The sequence below is a fragment of the Pipistrellus hanaki genome, assembly GCF_964339955.1.
Source record: "Pipistrellus hanaki genome assembly, chromosome: 13".
In the NCBI taxonomy this organism is placed as follows: Eukaryota; Metazoa; Chordata; class Mammalia; order Chiroptera; family Vespertilionidae; genus Pipistrellus; species Pipistrellus hanaki.
The window spans coordinates 53,051,007-53,066,291 of NC_140515.1; the positions used below are offsets into that span (position 1 = coordinate 53,051,007).

At 49.4% G+C, this 15,285-nt stretch overlaps 1 protein-coding gene across 2 annotated transcripts in view; it reads left to right on the forward strand.

Moving 5' to 3' along the window:
* Positions 1–15,285, forward strand: part of MYRIP (myosin VIIA and Rab interacting protein) — a 140,811-nt gene that overhangs the window by 106,992 nt on the left and 18,534 nt on the right. For both annotated transcript variants that reach the window (XM_084902844.1, XM_084902845.1), the window contains 3 exons: positions 4,342–4,495; positions 8,257–8,897; positions 14,121–14,360. In XM_084902844.1, coding sequence (XP_084758970.1) covers positions 4,342–4,495; positions 8,257–8,897; positions 14,121–14,360 — 1,035 coding nt within the window. The remainder of the gene's footprint in view (positions 1–4,341; positions 4,496–8,256; positions 8,898–14,120; positions 14,361–15,285) is intronic.

Genomic DNA, 15,285 nt, shown 5'->3' on the forward strand with positions numbered 1-15,285 from the left:
GTTGTGGGCTTGGTCCCCAGTGGAGGCATGCAGGAGGCAACTGATCAATGATCCTCTCTCATTATTGATGTTTCTATCTCTTTCTCCTTCTCCCTTCCTCTTTCTGGAATCAATTTTTCCAAGTTGTTTAAAACATAGAAAACAGCCGAAACCGGTGTGGCTCAGTGGATAGAACGTCGGCCTGCGGACTGAAAGGTCCCAGGTTCAATTCTGGCTAAGGGCAATGTACCTTGGTTGCGGGCACATCCCCAGTAGGGGGTGTGCCAGAGGAAGCTGATTGGTGATTCTCTCTCATTGATATTTCTAACTCTCTATCCCTCCCTGTTCCTCTCTGTAAAAAATCAATAAAATATTTTTTAAAAAATAGAAAAACAGTATATAATCTCTCTATTTAAAGCCTAATATGCTAAGTGACCATCTGGGTAATGACATTACATAGCAGTGCCCAACTTCCTCTCCCTAGCGGTAGCCTCCTTAGAGTTTCTTCAGCCTAGGAACACAACTTGCTTTATAGCCAGGTGGAAACATTGTACACTGTAGTCAAATGTCTGTGAAGTGTTTTCCCATGCTTCATCTCATTTGATCCTTACCGAGGTTCTGGAGTAGGTACGAGACTCAGTGGAATCCTATTTTATTTTCATTAGCCAGAAAACAGAGATTTAGACAGCTTAGACCCGACTGAAAAGAAGTAAGAAATGGTGGACCTTGAAAGTGACTTCAGGTTTTCTCACTGTGCAGAATATAGTCAAACACTGCTGCAGTTAAATATTTTACCCTTTGTTCTCCCCGAGTGATCTGCAATAATAATCTGCTTCCTGTTGATATTTACTGCTGTGTTACCTGAAAGAGAAGTTGGGGTGCTTCACTGTGCTCGAAAAAGTTTAGCTAAATCAGAAAGCAGGTCTAATTAAGCAAGTTTATTCTATATCTATAAAAGGCTAAGTTGACTCGTGCATGCGTGATACATAAAAGCTCTCGCTGTGCCAATTGCATGCATGTGTATCCATCTGTCATTGTCGATCATGAATTTGGTTGACATTTCTATTATAGAGAAAGGTTGAATAGCAATACTAAAATATTTCTTCTAATTTCCTTTCAATGTGCATGAATTCGTGCACCAGGCCACTAGTATGGCTATAATACAAAATATGTTAATCAACTGTTTGCATTATCAGTAAGACTTCTGGTCAACTATAGGCTATTAGTAAAGTTTTGAGAGGGGTCAAAAGTTATACATGGATTTTTCCACTGCACGCGGGTCAGCATCCCTAAGCCCCACATTGTTCAAGGGTCACTGTATCCCAGAGGTAACTGGTGATCACATTGGGTGTCTCACCCAGAGCTGCAGAGCCAGAGAATTCCGTGGCAGGTCCTGCTGGGTGCACAGTAGCCATGAGTGCTTTGCACCCATGCTTCCAGAAAAGGCTCAGGCACAGCTCTTGGAGGGCATGGAAGAGCATGGACTTGGAGCCAGGCAGACCTGAGCTCAAAGCCAGCCTCAGTTGACTCATGCATACCCAATCAGACTGAGCGAGAGGATGGATAAGGTGCCTGGCTCAGTGATAGGCCTTAATAACTGCTCTTATTTTAGCTACTGTTTGTTGAGTGTTTTCCATGTGCCCGGCCTGACACTGATCCATTTACATGAGGAAACTGAGGCTTAGCATGGTTGAGCTTTCCCCCAAGATTCTACATAGCAAGAGGAGGAGCTGGATTTGTCCTAACATGCCACCCATAGCCAGTGCCTGCAGAGTTAAGAGGCACAGCATGTTTGAAAGCTCAGATTCTCATGTCCCTCTTTGCAAGGCCCTGCTGGCATGCCATTCTGGCATTCCTGGACCACAGGCTCCACCAGCCTTCTCAGCCCTCCTTGTGTAGATGTGCAGACTCTAACTCAGGCCACCCTCCAGACATCACCAGCCCTGCTTCTTCCACGAGCCTTTGGGTAGGTTAGAGGAAGGGAAGAAAAGTAGAGTCTATGGGTGGGAAAGAACAGGCACAAGGGGCCCAGCCCAAGGTTATGAGCAAATAAATTACTCAAGTAATCCCATCACTTCCCAGGAGCCACCCAGCTTGAACTAACTGGTCGATAAAAGCATTATTGTGGCGCCATCTACTGCTCAATGTGTTTATTGCAACACATTTGTGGTAAAATCAGGTCTGGGTCTCTGAATGGGTTTCTCTGCCCTGGCTGGAGACCAGGCCAGCAGTGCCCTGTGACCTGTTACAGACACTCCTTTGGAGCCTTTTGCGAATATCAGGAAGTAGTTTTTTTTTCTAGTGGGGAAACGATGCTTGTCTGACATGGATTATAAAAGCCTGGCACCCCCAGCTTTCCCATGAAGAATGTATATCCCATCTCCCCTGTTGGGACCAGCGGGGGACTTTCTATTTTTTGGCCATGGCTTTTGTATCTTGGGGGACATTATTGTCTCATCAAAATGACCCCAGCCACCTCCTACAGACACACATGTAGATGCATCAAATACTATTTGGGCCATTATAAAATGAAACATTAAATATTACTTTCCCCCCTTTTTTTAAATATACATTTTTATTGATTTCAGAGAGAAAGGAAAAGAGAGAGAGAGAAACATCAATGATGAGAGAGAATCCTTGATCGTCTGCCTCCTGCATGCCCCCTGCTGGGGATTGAGCCTGCAACCCGGGCATGTGGCCTTGACCAGAATCGAACCGTGACCACGCTGGCCAGGCTACTTCGCCCTTTTTTGAACATACACTCTGCACGACTTACTTAGTACAGTGAGGAGCTTAGAGATGGGGATAGAAAGTATCTCCTGTGAGCCCGCAGAACACTGTACCTGGCAATAGGCTGTGAGCTCCTCCAGGCCAGGCCTGAGCCCCACACATTCACAAACATGGGACTGAGGACCCCCCTAAAAGACTCTCCCGGCCTTCAGGGAGCTCACGGTCTGTGGAAGAGTCGAGAAGTTGTGTGGTGTCGCATGGGCACGAGATTTATCAGGGTGACCACTTCATACGTTATATAAATGCCTAATCACTATGTTGTGCACAGGAGCCTAATATAATTGAATGCCAACTGTGATTGGAAAAAAAAACATTTTTTAAAAAGTAATTCAGTTAGCTGACCAAGGTATTACAGCAAAGGCCCAGGTCCAGCTGACTCCTGAGTCCAGCCCAAACCACCGAGGGCCCGCCCACAGCTCTCCTCCTGGGCCCACCCCAACCCAGGCCCCGCCCACAGCTCCCCTCCTGGGCCCACCCCAACCCAGACTCTGCCCACAGCTCCCCGCCTCGTCCCCCTAACTTCCCATGGCCTGCCCACAGCTCCCCGGAAGCACTCTCCTTTGTCTCCTAGCACCTCCTTTTGCCTTCCTTGGCCCCGTGGTAGGAGAGGAGGCGTTGGCTGTTGCATGGACCAGGCATAGGGCTTGTGGTCTGACCATTCTTGGCTCCCTTGTCTTTTGCAGCACTTACGTTGTGGCTGTCTGTCCTGCTGAAACTTAAGTTCGGAGTCTTCCAGGAAAAGATGCTTTCACTTCTATCACATGCCAGCAGGTGGAGACAGACTGCTCGGTTGGATGAGCATTAGAGAAGGTCCTTGGTTTCCTAGATGTTTCGGCCACTTTGCCTCGTCCCTGGCCTCTCCCTCCTCGGTTTGTCAATATAAAAGGAGAAACTAAATCACCAGTGAAAGAGAATGCCTTCGTTAGATGACCAGAGAACCATGGGTCTCTGTTGGATGAAATTCCTTGTCTGTAACATTTGAGCTTTAAATTCTCTATAGATAATGTTTATAACATATTTAAACATACAGTTGCAACAAGTTTCCTGTCAGTCATTGGAAACCCCATTTCTCCCACTTCTCCTTGGATTGGCTTTTATTTTCCGTTCTTTAATTCGGGAGCCAACTCGGACTGTGCCACCGTAGTTGTGGGCTTGTGGGCGGGTCATCCTTGGCTCACTTGTCTGTCTGTTGCAGCACTGACTAACTGCTTACTGTCTAACTGCTGAGACTCAGGTTTGGAGTCTCCAAGGAAAAGGTGCTTTTACTTTTATTGCATGCAATTGGCCCTGAGAAACACTGGCGGGGGGGATGGCTGGATCCGGAGCCCAGTGAGAACTGGCTCTGTCTGTTCCATTACTGCAGGCTGGCCGGCTTGCAGTGGTATAAACAGGAACCGTTTCTACCAGGGTATGGCTGAAGGTACTGATTTAGCAGCTTTTAACCAGAATGCGAGAAAAGCCCACACCGTCACGTCTCCTCCACGCTGCGCAGTGTCAGCCCCAAAGCTCACAGCATTCCTCCCGGGGCCTGTGCCCCCTGGGGTCACCCTTTCCCCTCCTTCCTTCCCACAGCGGTCCCCGCCCGAGTTCTCCCCCACCAGAGGAGATGCCCTACAGACCTGTTCGCTGGAAGCTGCGTCAAGGCAGCCGGGGAGCCTGGGCCAGCAGCCCCGGGAGGAGCCGGCGTGGCCCAGCTGGAGGAGCCTGGACAGTCCGGACCAGGCAGGTGAGTGTTTGAAGCAGGATCTCGTTGGCCGGTGGGTGAGCAGTGCTGTTCTGAGGCTTCTGGCTGCCACGTGACTGCTTAGCTCTTCTCCTGCCATCTGAGCAGCGTGTGCCCATTGTGGGCAGCATGGGCAGTGTTCTGTGAGACCCGTGGGACAGTGCGGGGCTCCTGGACATGTGTGTGCAACTCTGTCCGCTGCCTGTAGAGTGGACGGAGACGAGGACTGGTCCCTGGCCCGTGGACAGGGGGAAGGATGTCTCATACAGGCCAGGAACGCTAATCCAACCCAGCAGACATGTGAGCGTTCAAAGGGATGTGGGCCCCGGTGTCTGGTTATAAGCGTGTCCTTTCTGAAGCCTGGCGTATTTGTTAGGGTGACACTTGCTATGCCAAGGGAACCACACCTTTAGGTGGTTTGATGCCATAGTTTTAGTTCTCATAGGGTAGCCATGCAGTGCAGGGTCCTGGCTGCAGGAGACTCAGAGGCTCCTCGACCTTGTGGCTCTGCCGTCCCCTAGAGAAGTCAGTGGACCTACTGTCTAACCACTTCAGCAGGGAAATGACACATGCACTACCTTCACTCCCATCCCATGAGCAAGAACACATGGCCCCACCTTGATGCAGGGGATCCTGGGAAATGTAGTCCTGACTGGGAAAATGCATGGCTCTGTCACGGAAGTGAGGGTGGATGACATGATTTCCCCCCCCCCCCCCCTCCGGCCACGCCGGAGGAGGGCATTGCTGTTCCCTCTTCCTGCACCTTCTCCTGGAATGCCCCACCTCTGTACAGGGCAATTGAACTTCCCTCTGCAACATCCATCACACACAGTCCTTTATTAAGCTGCCAAGTCATGTGACCCCTCCCAACCTTAGGGGCCCAAATCAGTTGAGTCCCTTTCTCAGAGACACACACACATCAGAAGGCTGCCAGCTGCTTGGATCACCGGGGAGCAGCTGAGGGCCGGGAAGCTCCATGCCCAGGTCAGGAAGGTCTCTTGGGCCCCAGAACTGTGGGATGAAGATGCTCACCCCACCCCACACAGGTCAGTTCCTTCCTCACCTAAATGTGCATACCTGGGATGGAAGCTAGGAATGTTTGTCCCCACAAGAGGGAGCCATAGAGAGTACTTCCACCCCATGTTATCCCCCCAAATCTCAACCTTTTTCCTCAACAGAAACAATAAATTAGCAGCAAAATACCCACCATGCTTTCAAGGATTGTGCAGTCCCTTGTACTCTGTCAGGGCAAAGACTTCACTAACAGCTATATAAGCCAATCCCCTTGTTATCACAGTGCAAAGAATGAGAAACATGAAGTATTTTTTTAACAGTTATTCTGAAGACCTTCCGAAAGAAATTTTTTCCATGCTAACCTTTTAGGACCTGTCAGTAGAAATTGCAGAGATTCTGTGAGCACATGAAGTGTTCCTTAGGTATGTGTGTGGTTTTGGGTTTACTTGAGCGCATTTTCCCTTTCTAGATATGTTTTCTTCCCCCTGCTGTTGCCCAACAGACACACGTTCATTCATCCGTTCATTCATTCATATTTTTTTTTCTTCCTCTCTCACCTGGATGGAATATTCTCACAGAGAAGGGACTCTTAGGTTCCACAGGACCTACGAGAACATCATATAATAGATCTTCACAAAAGAGTAATAAATAAATAACTTTTAAGAATCGCTTTACAAGGTACAGAGGCCATCTGCGGGCCCTATTGTATTGATTCCTCGCACGGCATTACTGAGCACTGCCATTATCCCGTGTGGACAGGGAGGGTGAGTGGCTTGTCTGGGACCCCACAGCTGGGAGCTCCCTGGCCCTCACATGCAAACGCCGTGGCTCCGATCGCAGCCTTTTCAAATTGGCAGTGAGAGTCTCTCCACCTAAAAATCAAACAAGCAGCAGTGACAAGAACAGCATCTCAGGATTCACACGTATACACTTGTACACTTATTATAAACCTTCTAAAAGACACTCCAGCCCTAGCTGGTTTGGCTCAGTGAATAGAGCACTGGCCTGCAGACGGAAGGGTCCCAGGTTCAATTCTGTTCAAGGGCACATGCCCAGTCGGGGGCATGCAGAAGGCATCTGGTCAGGGACTCTCTCTCATCATTGATGTTTCTGTCTCTCTCTCTCTCTTCCTCCCTCTCTGAAAGCAATAAAAAATATATTTTAAAAAATAAATAAAATAAAAGGCCACTTCACAAAACAGTTCCCCGCTGAATTACGAGCACTCCAAACACATTTGCAGAGGGCTTTGCTTTTCAAAACATGATTGTGTACATAATATTCGGTAAAACAAGGCACCTACTTATAATTCATCTGTACATCTATGTATGCATAAAACTTAGTTCAACAATATCACACACACACACACACACACACACACACACACACATTTCACACTCAGCCCAAACATCCATGCATCCCTCAGGATGAAGATGGAAAACGAAAAATAAATAATAAGTAAAGGGCTTGTGTAGAAAACCACTGGTTTTCCTGAGGAATGCTGGGCCCTTGGCTTGCTGAAATGTCCAGGCCAATCCCAGAGGTACTGGCCGCTGTCTGATGTGTAGAGCAGGAAGCACATCACCCTGGGGGTGTGGCTCAGCCTTAGCGGAGCAGCGATGCAGAACAGAGGCGGCCTGGAGGTGGAGGTCATCGTAGAAGGTTCATGACCACTGGGCTGTTGTCAGCAGCTCTGTTTATGCGTCAGGGGCAGGGTTGGCCCTGGAGCCTGACAGTCCACAGCTGGGATCAGTGCTGGGGGCACTGGGGGCTGAGTGAACCACAGCAACTCTGCCTCAGTCCTGACAGCACTCACAGCAGCTCCTGGATCCCCCCAAACACACACGCTCACTCAGAGACCTTGACCGAGCATCTCCTGTATGCACAGCTGGGACGTGAAGATCCTGGGATGGTCCCTGCCCCCAGTTGCTCGCTGACTGCCGTCAGGACAACCAGGAAAGGGTGAGAATTTGGACAGAGGAGGGAGTGGCGAGGATCAGGGTCCCAGAGGATGTCCCCGGTGGACAAAGAGAACGTGGTCTTGGAGCCCAGGTGCAGCGCTGAGCAGTTCCCATGAGGCAGCTTGACAACCAAGGTTCTCGTAGGGTTGAGTGTTCACCGAGACGTCTGTGCTCTTGCCGAGAAAGATGTTGGCCAACTTGTGGCTTCCCCAGGGGAACATGGCATCCTGGGATTGCCAAAGGCAGGGAAGAGAGGAGCAGGCACCGGGCTGCCTCCCGCGCCATCTGTCAAGGCTGTTGTGAGTGAGGTCTGTGCAACTGCTGAGGGCCAGGTGTGCTAACCTGTGAGGGCGATAGGCAGGTGATGGAGTCATCTCCCATCCAATGAGGAAAAGGAGGATCTAAGAGACAAAACCATAGCCAAAGCCAAAGAGCCAGGCCCTGAGGCTGCCAGCAGCAGCCTTCCCCTCTCCCCGTCTCTGCCCAGGCCAGCGAGGGCAGGAGTGGGGCGACTCTCGGAGGCAGAGGGGACCATCTCCCCAGGTGGATGTGGAATAGGAGTCAGATCTCTGAGTTTCTCTTTGTCTGTGCAGCCCTGGGGCCCTGGGAGGCCTCCGGGGACTTCGTGGGGACCTTTAAACATGTCTCCTTTTAGGTGTGCCCCTAGGGACTTCCTAGAGCGGCTGCTCCCCAAGACCCCAGGAGCCAGTCATGGGGCAGTGGCAGGTGGCAACCTCACCTGCTCTAAGCTGATAACAGCCTCCCTGGTCTCTCTCTCCCTCCCGCCTGCAGACCGGGCCCCCGTTTTGCAGAGCCCCGACGGGAACTGGGTGGCCCTGAAGGACGGCGCTCTGCCCCCCGCCCGCCTGCTGGCCAAACCTAAGGGTGGCGCCTTCCAGGCCCTGGAGGCTGCCTCCAGCGTGGCCTCCGCCTACGATGAGATGGGCTCCGACAGCGAGGAGGACTTCGACTGGAGTGAGGCCTTGAGCACGCTGTGCCCACGGCCCCAGGATCTGCCCAGGAACCCCCAGCCTCCGCCCACACAGGCCCAAGGCTTGGACCAAGCCCCCTCCGCCACCTCTGCTCCCTCCAGGCTCTCCCCCCACCTCGAGGCCACGTGCTCCGACTCAGAGACGTCCTCCACGGGCTCCTCCCGGGACACCGGGCACCGTCGGGCCAGGCTGTCCTGGCTGCAGAGGAAGGCTCCTAGGACCCCCGCGGCTGAGAAGATGCACCTTCAGGGGGAGCTGGACGTGAACTTCAATCCCCAGGCAGCCAGCAGGGAGACCTCGGACAGCAGCGAGTCTGAGGAGGCCCCGCATGCGCCAGACCGGCGGGCCCGGAGGTGGAGAAGGGCCCGCGTGGGCTCAGAGGAGCCAAGCAAGGAGCCGTCTTCCCCCAGCGCCCCTTCCCAGGAGCTGAGCGCCCACCAGGTAATAAACTAGGTGCGTGCACGCGCGCACACACTTTCCGGGAGGATGTGCCCTCCCTCAGGCACGGGTGGCATAGAGAGTCCGGGTTAGGAATTCAGACCCAGATTCTCATCATGGTGTTTGCTGCTGAGTAGCTGAGCGACATAGACAGGTCACGTCAACTCTCTGGCATTCCACGGCCCCCTCGGAACTGAGAGCTTAAGAGTTCAAGGTGGGTTTGCAAGGTGTGGCCCCAGACCAGCAGCATCGGGGAACTTGTTGGAAATGCAGGTTCACAGGCCCAATCCCAGTCCTGCTGGATCCAGCCATCTCTGTGGCCATGAACTCCCCTGATAATCCTGTGCATGCAAGTGCACCGGCGTAGGGGGAAGGGCCTGGGGTCTAGAGTCAACCTTCCTGGTTCAAGTCCAGCTGTATGACTTGGACAAAGCATCCCTCTAGCCCTCAGCTTTCCCGCCTGTAAATGGAGCTAATATTAGAACCCACTTCAAAGAAGGGTTGAGGGAAGTGACTGTCATAGAATTTGGCGTCAGTGCTACCTGACCTGTGAGTATAGTGCCTAGAAAAAGGCCCTTATTTGGCGTAAGCTCTCATTTTCTATGTAAAGCAAGACCACTAAAAGTTGATCCGGGGGTTGTTGTGCCGATAGAGTAAATATAAAGTTCTGTGCAGCTGGGAATCATTATTATCTAGCTCAAGGGCAGACTGCTTTCCCGAAACTGTAACTTCCCTCAGGGATATTCTTGAGGGTCGTCTGCACACGTGCAGGTATGAAATGCCACACGAGCACCATAAGCAGGTGCCTGGAGCTTTCTATTTATTCTGAAGTGGCTTGGAAGTCCTTTTGGTATTCATCTTTGCAAGGCGTCACTAGAGAGAAGGCAAGCGCCTGGAGAAAGGTGCTGGGACCAGTGTTGTGTCCGCCTCCCCTGGCAGTGTCCTCTCCTCTCCACTAGGTGGCGATGGCGTTGCACTTCCGGGCACTTCAAAACTCTGGTCTCCGGATCCTCCCTTCTCTTTAGTTTACTAGTAGTTCTCATGTATATAAAAGTATGCAGTTAAATAAATAAATATATATGCATACTTTTAAAGTATAAATTTTAAAACACAGATATCATCTCCCTTTACCACCATCTTCCCCCAAATGACTACCATTGTACTTGTGCATTTATATGCATATAGTACATCTAGAAATATAGTTCTGTAAATGCATCTGTGTGTTTTAGCAAAACCAGCATCTTTCTATCCGTATTCTTCTTCCTCTTTCTCTTAACAGTAAGTTATGTCAGCACACACAGAACTGTTGCTCGTCGTACCTGCAAAAGATTGCATCACGTGTTCCCCGGGAGTGTGGGAGTGGGAGCAATCCATCGGGGTGCAAGCAGTGAGGGTGCACTGCCTGTAGGGAGTTCATACACACAAATAAACCTGACAAAAGTCAGTCTCTTTCCTATAGCTCTGGGCATGCATGAAGAAGGCTAGGCACTGCTAGTGATGGAAGGCTTCCCCCTGGGGGCAGGCTGCTCCCAGCGTCCACCCAACCCCCTGGGCTCTCCACTCCCCATGGTGGGGAGGGACCAGCCATCCATTTCACAGAAAGGTGGATATTCAAGACTTTTCAGAGGTTGGTGTTATAAACAATGCTGCATAGAATATCACTGTGCAAGGCTCTTCATACAAGTACAGGAAGTACAATTGCTGACTTGAGGTATATGGAGCTTTCGTTTTAATGAGTACTTGCCAAATGAAGTTCCCAAAACCTCATAGCAATTCACGCGGCCAAGCACTGTTTGAGTATGTTTGTCCACAATACTTGGTGCTGTCAGTCTGTGAAACTGTCACCAATTTATGTGAGGGGGGAAATGCATTTCTTTTCAGTTAACATTTTCATAGTTACGACTGAGGTTGAGCATTTTTTGCAATATTTAAAGCTATTTGCATTTTTTTTCTTCTGTGGAAGACACACTTATCTCCTTCTATTATTTTATTGGACCACTTGCCTTTTTCTTACTGATTTTTCTGAATGAGTATTATTTGGTGATTATATTGTACATTTTAGTTTTTTGACGGTTACACATTGAAAATATTCTCTCCTTGTTTATCACTTTTGCCTTAACTTCATTTTGCATGCAAAAGTTTTTGTTGCTAATAATTTGTCTATCATTTTTCTTAATAATAATTTATCAATTACTAGAGGCCCAATGCGTGAAATTCATGCAAGGGACTCGGCCCTTAAAGCCCAGGCTTTGTCCGTAAGGTTGTCCGGAAGGTCATTTGGCTGTCTGGCCTAATTAACATATTATGCTTTTATTAATATAGATTTGCTTTTTTTAAATTATTTTGTACCTTGCTTAAGAAAGCTTTTTAAAAAAAATATATTTCATTGATTTTTTACAGAGAGGAAGAGAGAGGGATAGAGAGCTAGAAACATTGATGAGAGAGAATCATGGATCAGTTGCCTCTTGCACACCCCCTACTGGGGACGTGCCATCAACCAAGGTACATGCCCTTGACCGGAATTGAACCCCGGGACCTTTCAGTCCACAGGCCCTATCCACTGAGCCAAACCGGTTTCAGCATAAGAAAGCTTTTTAAAAGACATTTTATTTATTTTTTAATCCTTACCCAGGGAAGTTGGTCCGAAGGTTGTGGGTTATTGTTAAGCTGATTAATCCTTACCCAGGGAGATGTTTTCATTGATTTGAGAAAGAAAAAGAGAAGCATCAGTGTGAGAAAGAAGCATGAATTGGTTGCCTCCCAAATAAACCCGCAATCTAGGTATGTGCCCTGGCTGAGAATCCAACCTGCAACCTTTTATAAAATTATTATTATTATTTTAAATAGCAGGTTGTCAAGGTCTCTTTCTTTTTTTAAAATGTTTTTATTGATTTTCATAGAGAGAAAGGGAGAGGAAGAGAGAGATAGAAATACCAATGATGAAAGAATCTTCCATCAGCTCCCTCCTGCATGCCTAGCACAGAGGATCGAGCCCGCAACCCCAGAATTGTACCCCAAGCAGGAATCGAACTGTGATCTCCTGGTTCATAGGTCAACTCTCAACCATTGAGCCACACTGACCAGGCCAGCCCTTAACCTTTTGTTCTAACCAACTGAGCCACCAGGCCAGAACTGTCACAAAACAGGATGGTCCAGATTCTGGTTGCAAATGTGTGTGATGAAGCTCTTCCTGTCGAATGATTAAGTGAAAATATACTTTCTTGTCCTCATGAATACAGTGTTTGCTCATGGATTCTTGAGTTTCAGATAAGTCACGTAGAACCCTTCCACTGAAGACTGTTGGCCTAAGATTTTACTCATGCAGTCAACCTCACCATCATTGTTAAAGTCTGGAGAGCTGTGTTCCTCTGCCAATTCATCTTCTGAGTCACCTAATAATTGTGAAGCATTGTTCTCTGTCCATTTCTTCTCTTTGTCATTATGAAATTTTGAATTCTCAACTATATGCAGTGAGCTAAAAACCGACTCAAAATGGTGATGATTTATTTCATTATTGAATCATTCTTCGAGGCAATTCTTTTCTTCCGTATTATTATCTCAGTCTCTGGCATAATTGGGAATAACTGATGAGTAATCATGAAAAATATCTCTCAGGGTGGTAAAACAGCAAAATATTTCAAAAGGTGGGAAAAATTAGATCATGAAGATCCTGCATGAACCTTAGAGTTACAAAAGGGCCCAGTGAACCCATGTAGTAAATGCAAGGTAGAATGTTTTATTTTATTTAAAATACTAGAAGCCTAGTGCACAAAATTTGTACATGGGGGTGTGTGTGTGTCCCTCAGCCCAGCCTGTACCCTCTCCAGTCTGGGACCACTCAAGAGATGTCTGACTACCCGTTTAGGCTTAGTGGGATTGGGCCTAAATGGGCAGTCAGACATCCATCTCATGATCCAGGACTGCTGGCTCCCAACCACTAGCCTGCCTGCCTGCCTGATTGCCCCTAACTGCTTCTGCCTGCCAGCCTGATCACCCCCTAACCACTCCCTGCCAGCCTGATCGACACCTAACTGCTCCCCTGCTGGCCTGGTCACCCCTAACTGTCCTCCCTGTAGGCCTGGTCACCCTCAACTGCCCTCCTCTACCAGCCTGGTCACCCCTAACTGCCCTCCCCTGCAGGCCTGGTTGCCCACATCTGCCATCCCCTGTTGGCCATCTTGTGGCCACCATCTTGTGTCCACATGGGGGTGGACATCTTTGACCACATGGGGCGGTCATCTTGTGTGTTGAAGTGATGGTCAATTTGCATATTACCTCTTTATTATATAGGAAAATTAAATTTGCTATTTATTCTTTGGAAGCCATTCACAAAATAATACAAGTCATGCGATATCAAGCCTTATAGACTGAACAACTCAACGAGGAAACTCAAACACTAAAGTTGAGTCTAATAGACCCTGATGGTGTGCTGAGGGTTAGCTTAACATTCCATATACATATGTCCACATGAAGGCCAAGAATAAGTGAGAGGCACAGCCTCCATGTGCTCCTGGAGTTCCCAGGCCTTGTCAGGGACTTGCTCATAGAGAAGCTAGGAGATGTTCATCAAGTGGAGAGTAGGCACCAGTCAGTGTCATCACTAAGCTAGAACTGTAATTATCAAGGGAATTCCTTATAGATGTTCAAGGACCTTGCTCCATCTCAAAATCTTTGCCTAGAATCCTGCTCTTCCCTCTCTGCCTTTTAGCTAGGTAGCTGCTATACTTTGATTCTCAACTCAGACATTGATTCCACAAAGAAGGCTTTTGCCTAATCCCCAGTGTCTCCCAGCAAGTGCCCCTTAGTGGCTGTCAGAGCATCCCTCCCTCCCCACCCACTTCTCTGCACACGCCATCATGACGGTTAGTATGGAAGGTTTGACTGTGCCTCCTTCTCTAGGGGTGGGCCAGATTTGCTCAGCCTTGCCTTATCAGCACCAGCACAGTACTGCCCAGGCTGGGCGCTCAGCAAGTATTTTGTGCCTAAAAAATCCTGATGGATTCCAACGTGTTTCTGAGTACAGATGCTCACCTGTCCAAACCCTTTAACCAAGTGTTTGAGACAGATGCATGTGTTTGAGAAAATAAAAGTGAAAAGTAAAAGCCTATCTGTCGAGAAAGCAGACCAGGTCATAGAACTGTCACTTTCCTTCATGGATGCCATTGGGGACGAACCACGTGACTGTAGGAGAGGCGTCCTCAGCTCACGATTCCGGTTTTCATTCAGGTGTTGGGTGACTTATCAGAGACCGACCCTGGCAATGAGATCCAGCACCCCTGGGCCCACACAGACACCACGGAGGAGAAAGTGAGAAACAAGTTGTTCGAGTTGGCGATGAAAATGAGCGAGAAGGAGACTTCTTCAGGGGAGGATCAGGAGTCCGAGCCCAAGACGGAGTCCGAGAATCAGAAAGAAAGTCTGTCCTCTGAAGACAACAGCCAGAGCATCCAGGAAGAGCTGAAGAAGGTAAGGGCTCGGTGTCTGTAGCCGGGTCTGGGGAAAGGTTCTGTATTTGCACAGAGATGGGTGGGGTCCTCAAAGAGCTCCCTCTAAAATGGTCCTCCCCGTGCTCTTAGAGGAGCCCAGGGGAGCCTCCGGGATGAGCTCTGAGCAATTCAGTCAGGAACCCAGGGTTGTGTTTTACGGAAGGCTCCCAAGACCGCTCAACTCTCACGAACTATCCTTCATCGGCACAGCCCTTCGGGCTCAAGTCTGTAGTTTCGTGCTGTGATCTCTCTCATAGGTGGGGAGCAGGGCTATCCCCACCTCACCCTGGGGAATTCTGTCTGTGGTTTGGGATCATCTACCCATCCCTCTTTTAGTCAGTGATGAAGCTCCACGCGTGGTCTTCGTGTTAAAGTGGCCTTCTGGACCATTTACTGCTGCACTTTGCAGAACTGTGTTTGTTTGTCTGAGCCTCAGAATCCATATGTGAAACTCCAGAGTTTTAAACAGGTTAAAAGCACTGCTACCCCCAGGGTTCCCAGAGCCCCAAGCACCTCCTCCCGCTCCCCCACCCCCACCCACCAGCCAGCGTCCCAAGCAATGTTGTTTGATAACCACCGGAGGAAAGGGATCCCAGACTCCCCAACTCCGGTCAGTGCTCTGCCCCCCCCTCCTCCATGTGCCTGGGCTCCCTCGGCAGCTTCTTCCGGTACTTTCACTCTGAACTTGGCCACGTCAGTGTCAGGAAACCCCTGATACCTCCAGTGGAGGGGAAAGAGGCCAGCACTTGACTGTGGCCTCTGTTTACTTCATTTAGTAAAAACCCTTGGAAGTAGATACTCAGGAAGGCACTTCCCCCAACCCACATCTAGCAGGTTTCAGAGCTGGAGCTGCACCACACACCTACTTGGCCTCAAATCTCCAGCTCCTTCCTTCACAACGAGCT